This window comes from Channa argus, chromosome 19 (genome assembly GCF_033026475.1).
Source record: "Channa argus isolate prfri chromosome 19, Channa argus male v1.0, whole genome shotgun sequence".
NCBI classification, from domain to species: Eukaryota; Metazoa; Chordata; class Actinopteri; order Anabantiformes; family Channidae; genus Channa; species Channa argus.
In genome coordinates this window covers 16,436,408-16,450,791 of record NC_090215.1, presented here as the reverse complement: position 1 = coordinate 16,450,791, position 14,384 = coordinate 16,436,408, and the positions used below count along the sequence as shown (strand labels likewise).

Here is a 14,384-nt window from a genome sequence, read left to right as displayed (position 1 = left end):
TTCTCATTTGACTTTCACTAATTCAATGACGAAAGAATTTTTAAAATGTTGAACTATTCCTTTCGAACATGCACAATCTCACCATGTCTTAATTGTTTTTTGTGGTGTTTTAGCAACCTAAAACAATATATATAAGTATTGCTCAAGGAAATATTGTTAAACGCTTTTTATTTTCAAATTTTCTAACAGTTCAGATAAAATTTAACAGGTAGTAAGCACCCTGATAATTAAAAATACAGTAGTGTGAAGAGCAGAAAATGGCATCAAATGTGATAAAAGCAGCAGGTATCCACTCCTGTCTTAAAACAGCTTAACACTATTAAGTTTTACATAGAAATCACATAATTTATTATATATTAGCATGTTTTCTTCAGCAATATTGTATGTCACCACAAAGAAATCCAAACCTCTCATAATAAAGTAAAGCAGTAGCAAATAGTATTAAACTATAGCTAAATTTAGGAAACATAAGTATGTAATATGCTAAGTTCTGCCAGAAGTTAGCTTTTACAATGTAACTACCTCAACGGTTAACAGATTTGGCTTTGTTGGAGCTGCTATGTCTGGTGTTTGCGTGTATGTTAACAGTTTTTATTTATTTATTACAACTTAAAACACAGGCAAACTCGGAAGCCATCTTTACTATGTATTAATTTCTATAAGACATTAGACAAAGACAACGTGATTCATCAGTACACACACATTCTCCCTGCACCAAAGTGAAATATTCCTGCTGACGTTTTGGATTCTACAAACTGAAGCCGGACACAGCAATGTGCTGAGCGTTGTTTCTTGCGTCAAAGTATGAAGTGTCTGTCTCGTCCTCTGGCTGAGGTATAAAGGGCATTGGCTGGTTTTGCAGGTTGTCCCAGTCTAAGTCCTCAAACAGAGGATGGCACCTGAGTTCTGATGGAATTTAAGACAAAATCATCAGAATACTCATCAATTTTTATTTTATTAAGTCCCACATTCAAACTCAGTCCCAGTTATTGAATACTATTGCCAATATTACTGTTTTATAGATTTATAGCTACCAGTAGATGCAAAATTATTTCAGGGTGAAGCCAGAACTTTGGACTACAAAGAAGAAATCCGAGAAACAACAAAGACTTATAATTTGAACTATAGCCAACGTCGCACTTTTGAAGTTTTCCATTTCTGCTCTAGCTTCGTATGCCAGCAGAATTTTATTTTCCTATCATATTTCATTCTACTTGAATCTCAATGAAATTTAAACAAATTCCCTGCATTTAACCGAAGTGTCAATCATGTGGACAAACTAGTTCTGGTGTGTGTTCGAATAATTAACTGAAAAGTGGTCCTCACCTTCCATACCGGCTCGTTTTGTCATGTCCATTGTCAGGAGAATGTCAATGGCATTACTTGCATTTCTGGACAGTTTCTCCTCCCCCTCAGGCCATGGGATATCTACAGTTTTTGGTGGTGAGGTGGTAAAACAAGCGACAAAAGTTTGTTAGTTTTAGTTAAGTGTTTTTGATTGCGGTTTTGTGTAGTGCCACTGTAGCAGAAAACCAAACCCACCTCTGTTGAGAATGTTCTGGAAGACCAGCTGAGGGGTATCGTCATTAAAAGGTGGCACACCTGTGAGGAACTCGAAAAGACAAACCCCTAGAGCCCACCAATCCACCATGCAGTCTGGTTGGGGGCAAAAGAAAAGCCACATTAGAAGCAGTTTTTGGCTACGAAAAAATGGAAAATGATTTATGTTAAAGTGTGTGCACTGATTATAACGCAGTGGCTGAAGCAGGGACTACATTAGAACGTGGATGCATGGAGTCAAAATTTACATTATTCACATTTCGTTCACACGCTGAATTCTCATTACAGCAATATTTCAGTTTACTGGGGCAAATTTAAAAACAGTCAAATCGGATTTCTACACAAAGCCTGAGACAAATTATTTTATCATTAGTGTTCAGTTATTTGTAAAAATTCTACATTTAAGACACAATGATATTGTGTCTACCGTTGTACTTTTTGGATTTATTTTTTCCCTCATTAACTGCAACAATTTGCAATTCAACCACACTGGGCCTATTATGTCACAGTTCATGACAGCAACAGTCATGCTATTAAAAAAAGCATTGTGCAACTAACAGAAAAAAATGCCTGCAGCATGACAACATTTGAATGTTAAATCCACAGGTTATTATTAGAGGACATTCTGCATGTCAGTTGCTGAATGTCTAAAATATATCTAGTGCCATAGCACAATGACTCTGAGCCACCAATGCCCCACACCTACAGATTTAAAGAGCAGAAGCCCCTTTTATCCAGGTAAAAGCATTTCACCTTTTTACAATGGTGTTAGCTTGATGTTAAGGAACGATCACAGCCGGGATAACCACACGTTTAAAACACTGTCCCCTGATCAGGCCCCAGCCAAAGTGTAGAAACAGAAACAGTGGGGATGGGAAAACAGGGAGCAATCCGCTCATTTCCTCTAGCACATTAGCAGGCTGGGAGACATGCAAGCTTGCTTGCAAAAAAAACAGCAATATAATTATAAACTTACCACACTGACCACTTCCTGAAACTAAAAGAGAGTGCTTGTCACAAGGGCTACAGTGTCAAGCATCCACTTTAACATAATAGTGTGTAAAACTATAAGACTGAGTTGGCTTACAGCTTTTATTTTTGTTGTAAATGTCTTTTAACCATTCCCCCCAGTCTTACCATGTGGTTTTCCCAAAAGAAGCTCTGGGGCCAAATAGTCAGGGGTTCCTAAAATGGGTGCGCCCTCAACAGGTAGCGCGCCCCTCCGGACACTCTTTGGAGTCCTGAAAGGGGTGTGGGAGGTCGACATGGGCTGAGGGGTCTGATGTATGGAAAAACAAACACACCATGGGAGAAAGTGGCTAAATCATACAAACGAGCAAATAACATTCACATTCTCAAGTGTGACAACTACATTACAGATGTTTTTTTTTTTAATCAAACTAAATTAAATATTAAATATTAGTTAAATCAACATTTTCCCAACATTACATTTTCACATCCATTATTTCAGCTTCAAGACCTATGCAAAATATTTTTTTCCCTGATATCTGTCTAAGGTTAAGAAGAAATTGCATCCTTGCCTACCCGAGAAAAAGAGCTGTTGAAGTGAGGTCTTTTTTGCACTGGTGTTGCAGTGCCACACGCTGAGTGACAGGAGCCTGAAGCTGACACGTCCATAGCCTCCACAGACCCAATGCTAAGTCGCGACACCCCTGACATGTTGGAGCGGTTAATGGAGCTACAGTAGCTCCGGAAAGCTACAACATTTCGCGGCTTGAGGAATGAGGGGGACTGCGCTACACTGCAGTCGAGATCCGGGAGTCGATGAATAAAGGAACACTGAGATTCACCTCTCAGACCAAAGCTACTAAGTTTGGGTGATTCAGTACTAACAGCAGATGAAGTTTGTCGGAGCGACTCTGTGATGGCTAAATCTTTATTTTCCTCTTGCTCATCAACTGATGCTGAACTTCTGCTTCTAGAACGCTTGCACGGTTTGAGAGATGCACAGCTTTCCACAGTGAGGGACGTGTCGTGCACAGAGCCGTCAGAGTCGAGGCTCAAGCTCCTGCAAATGTCACTGTTCTCAACAAAGCTTAAATGTGACAGGTCTTTGGCTCCATCTTCAAACATTTCATCTGTCGGCTCTTCCAGTTCACAAAACAGGGTTTTGGCCACGGCTATGGGACTGGAGCGTTTTGGGATCCGTTCTCCATCTAAGTGAATCCCATCTGTGGAAGCCATGAAGTTGCCAATTTGAATGGTAGAAAATGTTCCAGTCAGACCCGTGTGAAACTTTACGTCTTCTTCCGGAATTTCATAGCATCTTTTGTAATCTGCATCTCTTTTTTTGGCTTGGCTCTCCCGGGGTTCTGGACTTATCTCTATATCTGAAAAAGTCCTCTTCACAGATGAGGGAACTTCAAGTTGACTGTCATCTTTCACTAACTGAGAAATCTCCTTCTGAGCTGTAGAAACAAGTCCCAGTTTGTTGGCGTGAGGTTTCTTCTCTGTGAGGTGGTCTGGTTTGGACTTGGCTGACAAACTGCTCGTGGCCTTAGCAGAAGAGCAAGTGGTTCCTGGTTTTGTGGGCACACAGTCCTTTTCAGGCTCCTTGGACTTAGAAGGCCCCCTCCCCTCAATAATATGCTCATTTTCTTTCTAAAGAAAAAAAATAATATATTCACAATAAGAGACTAATTAGTATAAAACATCACTACATGAACTGCTAAAATCATAGATTCTAAAATGTTTTCAAGGTTTTTCTATTTACAGATGCAGATTATAAAATTATTTAAAATAAGATTTGGGGAAAATCACGGTGGTCAGCATTTTCAGGCCATAAATGTGATACAGTTACTGGTTCATAATCACTGACCTCCTCACACTCCCACAGTGGACTGATGCCACCTTCGGTGTCTGTTGTGCTCCCAGCACTCATGGTTTCAAACCTCTTTCTTGTTTTCAGCAGTGTGGGAGTCAGATTTTTGGCCAGGTTATGAGGACTAAACACACTATGGTTAGACCCTATTCAGACAATAAAGAAAACAAAACACGTTTACTATTTAACAAGATGTCATCTAATGACATCCAGAAAGTTGATAAATGAAATAAACATAAGTTAAATGCTCTTAGATATTTACAATGACATACCCAATTTCCAAGGGTAGCGACCCGATGAGTACAGCTGATCTTTTTTCATTAAGGGAGAACCAAGAGAATTATTCTTTAGTTTCATTTTGCCGCAAGATGTGGGACTGGACACAGCAGATGTGCTGCAGTGACGCTTGCCTTCCCCTACAGGTGTGTTCTGTGTTTAATGAAATGAAGAAAGATCCAATATGTAACATAAACTATGAATGAGCTATGCAATTAGGAGATTGTTCTATGCAAAAATTATGTAAATCAACTTACGAATCCAAGGGAGCTAATTAAAGAGAGGACTTGACCCGGGGTGCGTGAGTAATCCTTTTTTGGTTTAGCCAGAGATGGGGTAGTTAGGATATCCATAAGACTCAGCTCTGAGATAAAATACAGGAAATATAACTAACATTACTGGTAGTAAGGATCATAGATTGTTAAAACAAAAGCTGATGGGCTTCCATACCTCTTTCAAGCTTGACTTTAGAAAGGCCAAAATCTGTCAATTTGATGTGACCTTCATTGGATAGGAGCATGTTGTCTGGCTTCAGGTCCCTAATAAATTATGAATCGAGTGAATTCCTACATTCATACATTAATCACTCAGTGTCCCACATGTGTAAAGGCAATCAAAGAATCTGAATATAATATCAAAGCACCTGTGGATTATGCCATGACGGTGAAGGTAATCTAAAGCCAGAGCAACCTCTGAGATGTATTTTACAGCCATATCCTGGTCGAAATATCCATAAATGTGAAGGAGAGATTTGACGTCTCCACCAATGAGATATTCCATTACCTGAAAGCAACGAGAGAATAAGGTGTAACAACGGCTATAATATACTAGTTCATATCCACCGTGTAAACTTTGGTGTAAAGAAACTGGGTCTTACCAGATAGATCTTGGTTGCAGTCTGAAGGGAGTAAAAGAGGTGAACCACAAAGGGGCTTTTACTCAAAGCGAGTGCATCTCTCTCTGCCTTCATTTGTCCCGTCATGTTTTTATCAACCATGTCTGCCTTCTTCATTGCCTGACAAAGACACCCAGATTATTTAACTAACGCTAATCTGGAGGCTAAATCCACTATTTCACTCAAACAAACTCACCTTAATAGCATATAATCGCGCATTGCACTTCTTCCGTGCAAGATACACCTTGCCAAAAGCCCCCCGGCTGATGGGCTTCAAAACGATAAAATCCTCGATTGAGGGCGGTTTAGGAACCTCCGCCGATTTGTTATTTGTACCGGAATCTTGCTTATCGTCTACATCCATTGCTTAATAATCTAAAATCGTGGTTCTGGCCGCGTCAAAAACAGTTACCTAGCTCAAACGTGACACTTGCATAATAAAACAACAACCTCGGGTTTGTTTTGAAATTTTGAATTGCACTGCTCGTTCGCGGGGTCCTCTGACGTCAGCCAAGTCGTTAAAGTAAGCTGCCTGCATGTAAAATAGGAAAGACCCGTGGTGTTTGTCGCATTTAAAGTTAGTTGTTCAGTTTATATGTAAATATGACAACCACACTACACACCTTAAAATAATGCAACGCTAGTTACCATCGGGAGGTTTTTATTTTTATTATTTTGTATCCGGCAAAAGAGTCACACATCTAAAAAAGAAAATTAATGTTTTGTCTCACTTAAGAGGCCAGAAGAATAAATATTAATTTATTTAAATCTGTATTAAGCCATACAGGCCTGGGCAATGAATATGGTAAATGAAAAACATACATTGTTCCATGAGCGATTTCATGACGCAATCTGTCTCCGGACCTCGTTGGAGTCAACGTCATTTTGTAGTCCATTTGTCCTCGGATGCCGGAGAATCCATTTGCAGTTACTAGCTAAGCTGCTGAAAGTTGTGTAACAGGGAAAACCAAAGGACAGCGCTGCCTGGGGGATTCATTTCTTTGCGTTTCCTAGAGGGTCTGTCCTCTCACATTCACCCTCCAAAATCTTTATTTGTAACGAGGCAAAATGTTTTCGCTGACGACGTCCTTACAGCAGCAGGTAAGTCGACTAGCTAAGGTTAACGCAGTGAGTGCTCTGCCCTCAGCTTCTCTGTGGTTTTGTTATAAAGTCAGCGCTACATGGGAAGGAGTCTTATGGGAGTTACAACAATAAGAGATTCCCTCTGTCGATGTTTTTTTCTTGTTGTTGTCCATGTGTGGTCCCTTATGTTCAACTTAGCACATGTTAGCATTATCGAGCCTACGTTTGATTACCTCACAATCGGCCCATGTTTACGTCACGTAGTAGCTACGTGCAGTTTCATTCATAACTTCACCACACACCACTCAATGTCTGTGCAGAACAGGATGAATTGAACTGTTGCTAACTTAACCTCCAAGAAGTTAAGTTGTGTAACTCGCATTCGTATGACGTATGTGGGATATAATGATGGAGAGCAGTGTGGGTGAGCTTGACGTAACTAGTGACATAACAGCGCTGCCAGTCCGGAGGATTAACCTGAAAGCAAAACAGCTTTAAGAACATATATTAATGTTCACTGTGTTCATTTTAATTTCCCAAACGTGACTCTGTGTACATCCTGTTTGTTATTCTGCCAGATGATTGTGCCCCTCAGCCAGCTCATCAATGCCCTCCACTCTCTGAAGAACTCAGCCACAGCTTCAATCCAGACCCTGCACAAAGACTTCACTCCAGACCACAGTTCATTTCTCAGAGAGGTAAGAAGGACACCTAAGATAGTCATCAATGACTTTGGTCTTTCAAGCAAAGTCCCACTAAACACTGTTTCCATGCTAAAGTAAACAAGTGTTACAGTAAGGAAGAAAGATTGTCTAAATATGGTGATGGGGAGATTTGTGGCATTGCTGCCAACACTTCCTGAAACACTCGGTAAAAACAATTTAAATGACCATTTTGTGCATTTACAGTGCTGTGCTAACCAGAAAAGTGTTATAAAGTCTGTCAGCACCTGGCATTTTGTAAGCTGTTTTATTTTGAGACTAATTATTTCACGTATCCTAGACTATTGAAGTATATTTAAACTGTACCCTGAACTGTATCTGTCAATGTCACTTTCTCTTTGTCTCTGAACAAGTGTGTATTAATGTTCTTGAAAGGCTCTATTCGACACACCCACCTGTGGCATTAATGCTAATATAGCTGTCCACAGCAAAGATGACCTAGTTTTGCTTTTATTTCTTCACAGCCCAGTGTAAGTCTGAGGGATCTTGGTCTGTCAGAGATCAGAGTGAGCCAGCTGGACGAGCTGATCAGGAGGGTACTGCCTATAGTGGGACCAGAGGAACCTCCCAGCGTTCCTTCGATATGGAGGACTAGCCATGTTTCTGCCGACAGCTTCTTTCACAACAAGCATGGTGAGCAGCTCGGGCTGCGGAGATGAAAGACTACACGGCTTTACGATATTCTAAGAAAACGCCTCAAAGCTCACATTATTAAAAGATGTGCTATTTCATAGGGTGTGATTGAAAGATAAGCAACTTGCCACGTTTTTAACATGTTCTGTCATGTTAAGCAAAACAAACCTTTCGCACCTTTTGTCTTACAGGGTTTTCACACAGAAATTTGGGGAGATTTTACTCACCAATATTCCAAAAACAAAACCATAGACCGCTAAAAGACGTTTGCTCACAGCTACAATTCTTGCCTGGTAAGAAACTCTTGACATACTATGTGTTGCATATTTATTTATTTATGTGTCCTTTGGGCTTATCCTGTCCGTTCAGGGTCACAGTGGATCAATAGTCCGCATGTTTATTTGGCAAAGATTTTATGCCAGATGCCCTTCCTGACCCAAACCTCCTTAATCTCTTCCGGGCTTGGTCCGGCACTGCGCAGCTGGGGATTGGGATTGGGCTGTGTGGGGTTCAGTGTCTTGCCCATAGACACTTCAACATGTGGTTGGGACGTAGGTTTGACCTTTAGCTGGATGTTTTTATCTTTTCTTTTGTCCCTGTTTGCCCCTATTTAGTATGGGTCCAGAGTCGGGGTTTCAAGACGTTCCGAACAAAGACCAGACGAAGGGAGTCTGGTTATGATGGGCCAGTGGAGTCTGAGCCCTACACACCAACCTTTATGAAGGTCAGATATTACTGCACAGTTCCTGCAGTTTTAAAATTAATTAAATTGTAAAAATACTACTAAATACTAAATTGTAGCTTCAAATGTTATTTCTTTAATGGAAGAATTGGCATTATAAGGAGCAGTGGTTTAATCTGAAGGTCAGTGCCCACTGTGACAAATGTTTTCATATCAAGACATGAGGTTCTAAACCTTTTTTTTGTGTGTGTATGTGTGTGTGTGTGTGTGTAACAGGGTTTGCTCGTTCGGGAAAAGGGACCAGAGGTGCATTCACTGGATGAAGTCATAAAACAAAAGAATCTTCCAGTACACCAGCAGGAGGCTTTTAAAACGGGTTTCACAGATGGATTTATGAGGTCCCAGGCTATAACCCAGAAAACACAAGGCATGTGGCTCACTCACTAAGCCGTCAGGCACAATAATTATCATCTACTTGGAAAATTAACCTTGTAGTGCAACAGTTGCACCACGTTTTCTTTGGGTTGCAGTGCTAAGTTGAATACAGCGGGACGAGACTGAGCTAACCCTTAACTCTGTCTGTGCTTTGTTTTGACAGATTCACTCAGGAGAACCAGGTTGATCCTATTGGTCCTTCTACTTATTGGTATTTATGGCCTGTCAAGAACCCCATTTCTCTCAGGTAAAGGCTCCTTTTCTGATCAGAGTAAAGCCTGTCTCTACAAGTGTGATCATATGTGTAATCAGGGTCTTCTGTTAACCTCTGTTGATCAATATATTTTTGATATATCAGCAATTGGCCTAATAAGTGTAGTTAATAAGACATATCTCCTATAGTGTGCATGTAGTTTGTCTGATTATTTTGTCTGTATACCACTGTACTAACATTTGTTGCTGCTATATATATTTTCATGTTGAAGTGCTAGTTTTCATGTTGAAAACTAGCTAATATTTAGTTGTTTGTATTTACATACATTTACATTGCTGAGTAGATTGTAACCAAAAGTTGTGTGATCTGTCATTATCGCTTTAAAGAAAGCCAAAGAAAGGGACATTATGTAATAGGAAGGTTGTTTTGGGTTTTCACAGTGAGGTTCCGCACCACATCTGGTCTAGACACAGCTGTCGATGCCATCCAGATGAAGAATGTTACTTTTGATCACGTAAAAGGAGTAGAGGAGGCAAAGAATGAATTACAGGAAGTTGTTGAGTTTCTGAAGAACCCACAGAAGTTCACCGTTCTGGGTGGAAAGCTGCCTAAAGGTACTGTGGCATAACTTGCTTTACAGCCTAATATACACATTTGCATATAGTCTTGCCCTATTTTAAGTTCTATCTAATTTGTTTTCTCTCAGGGATTCTCCTTATCGGTCCACCGGGCACAGGAAAGACTCTCTTAGCACGAGCCGTGGCTGGAGAGGCTGATGTGCCTTTTTACTACGCGTCCGGATCAGAGTTTGATGAGATGTTTGTGGGTGTTGGCGCGAGCCGCATCAGGAACCTTTTTAGTAAGTATGCTAAATGCGTGAATATGAGTAACCAGGGGGGGGGTATCCGCCTAGCTACAGTCCATCTGTTTTATGTGTTGCAGAAGAGGCAAAAGCTAATGCTCCCTGTGTCATCTTTATTGACGAGCTGGACAGTGTTGGGGGAAAGAGGATTGAGTCTCCCATGCATCCTTACTCCAGACAAACCATCAATCAGCTGCTGGCTGAAATGGATGGGTCAGTGTGGTGTTTTTCAAAAGTCATATTGTAAATAAAATCCTGTCTAGACTTCATATTCCTTATTCGTAATCTTATTTTACAGGTTTAAACCAAATGAAGGTGTCATTGTCATTGGTGCTACAAACTTTGCTGAGGCTCTGGATAAGTAGGTTTACATTTCATATGCAGAGTTTTTTTTCTGACAGCTGTTTCTACCCTGTGGCTTTGGCCTAGTTTCAGGATATTACTTATCTGAACGGATTCTTTCCATGTAGGCAAAATACACAACAAGACCATTGACCAGTTTTTTGTGTTGTTTTCTGTGCACATTTGTAATTAATATTACTGAATTTAGGAAATCTTAACTATTTTTAGTAGTTCTCTCAGTGTCTCTCTTCTAATGTTTCACTGGCACTAAAATATTATTTTGAGTGTTTCAGTGCATGGCAGCTTTGCTCGGTACTTTTCCAAACATTTGAGTTTTGAAGTAAAGAAATTAACAAGTTCACAACACTTCAAGTTTTAAATATTGTAACTTTTCATTCTTTTTAGTGCTCTGATAAGGCCAGGGAGGTTTGACATGCAGGTGACGGTCCCTCGTCCAGATGTGAAAGGACGCACTGAAATTCTCAACTGGTTCCTCTCCAAGATCAAAGTGGACTCTGGTATATCTCCGCGTAAAAACGCACAAAAGACATTGTTGACTAATATCTTACAAAGCAGTACTCTCAGGATATATTTTATAATAAATTATGTTTTCATTTTATAGCATTTAAATTATTTCTAATTAAACGGCATTAGGCAAAAAAATACTTTGCAATATCAGTTCTCCTCTCAATTGAAACTCCTCTTCTGAATTAATGAGGACATCAGAGGGACAGCTCATGTTAGATGTGTTGGAGATAAAGTCAGAGAGGTCAGATTGAGGTGGTTTGGACACGTTCAGAGGAGAAACTGAATATATTGGTAGAAGGATGCTGAGGTTAGAGCTGCCAGGCAGGAGGTCTAGAGGAAGACCAAAGAGGACATTTATGGATGTAGTAAGAGACGACATGAAGTTAGTTGGTGTGAGAGAAGAGGATGCAGAGGACAGAGTTAGATGGAGGCAGATGATGCGCTGTGCCGACCCCTGAAAGGGAACAGCCCAAACGAAAAGAAGACGCCTAAAAGAGAACCTTTGTTTTCTATTTGAGTAAAGAACACTATTGTTTTCAAAAAAACGGATCATATAAACATGACTACATAAAGACGGTTTGTTCTGTTGCAGCCGTGGATGCAGAGATTATTGCCCGGGGCACGGTGGGCTTCTCTGGAGCAGAACTGGAGAACTTGGTCAACCAAGCAGCCCTGAAGGCGGCTGTGGACGGGAAAGAGATGGTCACACTGAAAGAGCTGGAGTTTGCTAAGGACAAGATCGTCATGGGTAAATAAAGAGTGTAGATCTGCTGTTAAGTGCACGCATCACATCACATGAGACATGCTGCCCACATAGTGGAAACAGGTTCTTACATCAAGTAAAAAAGTAGTTTCAGTCACTTATTTATTTGTGGTTTTTTTTTGTCTTTTTACACCAGGCCCTGAGAGGAGAAGTGTTCAAATCGACAAAAAGAACAAGACCATCACAGCCTACCATGAGTCTGGCCATGCCATTGTTGCCTATTACACCAAAGATGCGATGCCCATTAATAAGGCTACAATCATGCCAAGAGGCCCAACTTTAGGCCATGTAAGATTTTGTTATGGCTTCTTAAGATATCAAATACTCATTACTAGTACTTTCTGTGTCAAATTTTGTAACTAGTACCGTGCACTTACCAGTATTCTCCGTCTCTGACTCCTAGGTGTCCATGCTGCCAGAGAATGATCGCTGGAGTGAGACACGAGCCCAGCTCCTGGCTCAGATGGATGTCAGTATGGGTGGTCGCGTGGCAGAGGAGCTCATCTTTGGAGACGAATACGTCACCACTGGTGCGAGATAAGATTGATTTGATTGACATGAATACATAACGTGATACAGATTAGTGCCCTGAAGATGAATATAAACGCTTCCTTTGTATCAACTTATATTTTTGACATTGTGCAAAAAAGTCTTTCATTCTGGTTGAAATTGTGATAATTTTATCATTGCTTTTCTATGGTCACAGAAAAATGCCACTGTATATTTCTCATAATATAGTCTATGCTTCAGTTGTTTGTAACGGAACATTTTCTTGTTATTGTGCATTTTAGGAGCCTCCAGTGACTTTGATGGTGCAACCAAAATAGCAAAAATGATGGTCACCAGGTTTGGCATGAGCGACAAGGTAAAACTTACGTTTGTGTAGTAGATGACTAAACATTTCCGTCCTTTCCTACTTTTATAAAAAGACAGTCTTTCCTGTAGAAGTGTTGTTCCAGTGCTGTATCTATGCAAACACAAAAAATTACAATCTTTCTTACACAGTCAAACTCACATACACATCCACAAAACACAGAAGGAGGAGTGAGAGACCGTAAAAACAATCCTTAACAATACAAATAATGACTCAGGTCATTACAGTACATTTAAAGTGCTGAACATGAACTCAATGTTTCTACTCATGCTTATTTTTGGAACATTATTTTCATCATTCTTATCCCTAACCACTAGTCTAAATGTGCAATCTGTGTTTTGTTGCAGCTCGGAGTTATGACTTATGGTGACATATCCAAGCAGAGCCCAGAGACACAAGCTGCCGTCGAACAGGAAGTCAGGGTTTTACTGAAGGTGATATTTTCCACGCCAAAAATTCAGCATGTTGGATTTACAGATATGTGACTACAGATCAGACTTTTGTATCAAACACTCATTTACTGATCTTTCACTTCCATTCAGGACTCGTATGAACGTGCTAAAAAAATCCTGAAGACCTACAGTAATGAGCACAAAAAGCTAGCTGATGCCCTGCTAAGATATGAAACTCTGGACGCCAAAGAGATCCAATTGGTGCTGGAAGGCAAATCCCTGGACCACTAGATACCTCAGTATACATTTTTTCTAACCCATGTACATATAAAACATTTGTTTGTATTCCTCTTGTCATCAGTATGAAAATCCTACTGAGAATTTACTCTCCTCTTGTCAGCATTTCTTTTTTCTTTTTTTCTTTTTTTTTTAAGCACTTCAAAGAGTAATTGGGTAAAAATTAATTTCTATATAATTTAAACAAATGTTTAAATGTCATTAAGGGCTGATTGGCCTTTAATGTGTCATTACATAACCTCTGTGGAAGTGTTTATTTTATTTTATTATTTTAACACCAAATTCATGTCTAGTATCGCAGTAAGGCTGTAAGGCAAATGACTTGGACACAGGTCAGTTTTAGGTGGAAAATCCCAGATTTCACATTTGTTACTGTCTCATCTCGAACTTGTACTGACTGGTGAACACCATAGGACCTTAAAGTATCTCAATCTGGAAGTTTGAGCCTTTTGGCTGTTGCAAGGTGTATGTACGATGCTGTTCATTGTCTCTTTTTTTTTCACTTGAATCTACCATGTGCTGTTTATCTCGTTTGTTTTTATTTATTTGCGCCCAATTGTGTTTTATCTTTTTTTTTTTTTTCTCCCCAAATTAGCAATAGGCTTACAGCCTATTCTGAACTCGCTTGTAACTGATACATGGGGTGGTTGTATACTGTATAGACATGTAAAAGGATTGTGCTTCTGTTTTGTTCCTTTAGGCAAAGAAAATAAAGGTTGATCTTACTCAAATGAAACTGTTGATATGGTTTTGAGCACCTGGGGGCAGTAACAAGCAATAGCTTTTAGTATAAACTGGTCTTGCTAATATTGGCTAGAGTTAGGTTATAATGTGTGGGTGATAATTAAGACAGACGACTTTCAGTCTACATTTTCTTTTCTTGACTACATGATTGGCACATAAAGCAAATCCATGATGTTATAAAATTAACCTAATTTCAGTCTGGAGTGATGTTATATTAAGGAACATTTGTCAGGTAAGAAC

The 14,384-nt window shown here is 39.9% G+C and overlaps 2 protein-coding genes across 5 annotated transcripts; one reads left to right on the top strand and one right to left on the bottom strand.

The window, feature by feature from the left end:
* Nucleotides 1–151: 151 nt before the first annotated feature.
* On the bottom strand, nucleotides 152–6,531 carry mastl (microtubule associated serine/threonine kinase-like). Of its 4 annotated transcripts, XM_067486906.1 has the most exons (14): nucleotides 5,770–6,230; nucleotides 5,556–5,693; nucleotides 5,322–5,461; nucleotides 5,129–5,217; nucleotides 4,936–5,042; nucleotides 4,675–4,831; nucleotides 4,400–4,548; nucleotides 3,106–4,182; nucleotides 2,698–2,839; nucleotides 2,537–2,557; nucleotides 1,543–1,656; nucleotides 1,327–1,428; nucleotides 1,035–1,077; nucleotides 772–906 (listed from the first exon to the last, which is right to left on the bottom strand). In XM_067486906.1, exons 1-13 carry the CDS (start codon nucleotides 5,935–5,937, stop codon nucleotides 1,049–1,051), a joined length of 2,433 nt encoding a protein of 810 aa, XP_067343007.1. In that variant the 5' UTR covers nucleotides 5,938–6,230; the 3' UTR covers nucleotides 772–906; nucleotides 1,035–1,048. The 4 variants fall into 4 exon arrangements, with proteins under 4 accessions (XP_067343008.1, XP_067343005.1, XP_067343006.1 ...); XM_067486907.1 differs by lacking the exons at nucleotides 1,035–1,077; nucleotides 5,770–6,230 and adding an exon at nucleotides 6,396–6,531 and having other exon boundaries at nucleotides 152–906; XM_067486904.1 differs by lacking the exon at nucleotides 1,035–1,077 and having other exon boundaries at nucleotides 152–906; nucleotides 5,770–6,217.
* Nucleotide 6,532: 1 nt separating this feature from the next.
* LOC137104981 (ATP-dependent zinc metalloprotease YME1L1-like) lies at nucleotides 6,533–14,136 on the top strand. The gene is made up of 18 exons (XM_067486908.1): nucleotides 6,533–6,674; nucleotides 7,235–7,354; nucleotides 7,843–8,011; nucleotides 8,203–8,304; nucleotides 8,626–8,735; nucleotides 8,970–9,120; nucleotides 9,292–9,375; nucleotides 9,783–9,956; nucleotides 10,049–10,201; nucleotides 10,285–10,417; nucleotides 10,503–10,565; nucleotides 10,952–11,064; nucleotides 11,667–11,822; nucleotides 11,974–12,125; nucleotides 12,241–12,367; nucleotides 12,629–12,702; nucleotides 13,059–13,145; nucleotides 13,254–14,136. The coding sequence occupies exons 1-18, from the start codon at nucleotides 6,642–6,644 to the stop codon at nucleotides 13,392–13,394; spliced, it is 2,142 nt and encodes a 713-aa protein (XP_067343009.1). The 5' UTR covers nucleotides 6,533–6,641; the 3' UTR covers nucleotides 13,395–14,136.
* Nucleotides 14,137–14,384: the final 248 nt, after the last annotated feature.

What these genes read in the sequence shown, in the direction of transcription:
- mastl (XM_067486904.1), bottom strand. Translation starts at nt 5,937, where the DNA reads ATGGATGTAGACGATAAGCAAGATTCCGGTACAAATAACAAATCGGCG. An exon ending in CTGCAACCAAGATCTATCTG is followed by an intron (nt 5,462 to 5,555) that starts GTAAGACCCAGT and finishes CGTTGCTTTCAG; the next exon opens with GTAATGGAATATCTCATTGG. An exon ending in TAAAGTCAAGCTTGAAAGAG is followed by an intron (nt 5,043 to 5,128) that starts GTATGGAAGCCC and finishes ATTTTATCTCAG; the next exon opens with AGCTGAGTCTTATGGATATC.
- LOC137104981 (XM_067486908.1), top strand. Translation starts at nt 6,642, where the DNA reads ATGTTTTCGCTGACGACGTCCTTACAGCAGCAG. An exon ending in TTTGCTGAGGCTCTGGATAA is followed by an intron (nt 10,566 to 10,951) that starts GTAGGTTTACAT and finishes CATTCTTTTTAG; the next exon opens with TGCTCTGATAAGGCCAGGGA. An exon ending in CAAGATCAAAGTGGACTCTG is followed by an intron (nt 11,065 to 11,666) that starts GTATATCTCCGC and finishes GTTCTGTTGCAG; the next exon opens with CCGTGGATGCAGAGATTATT.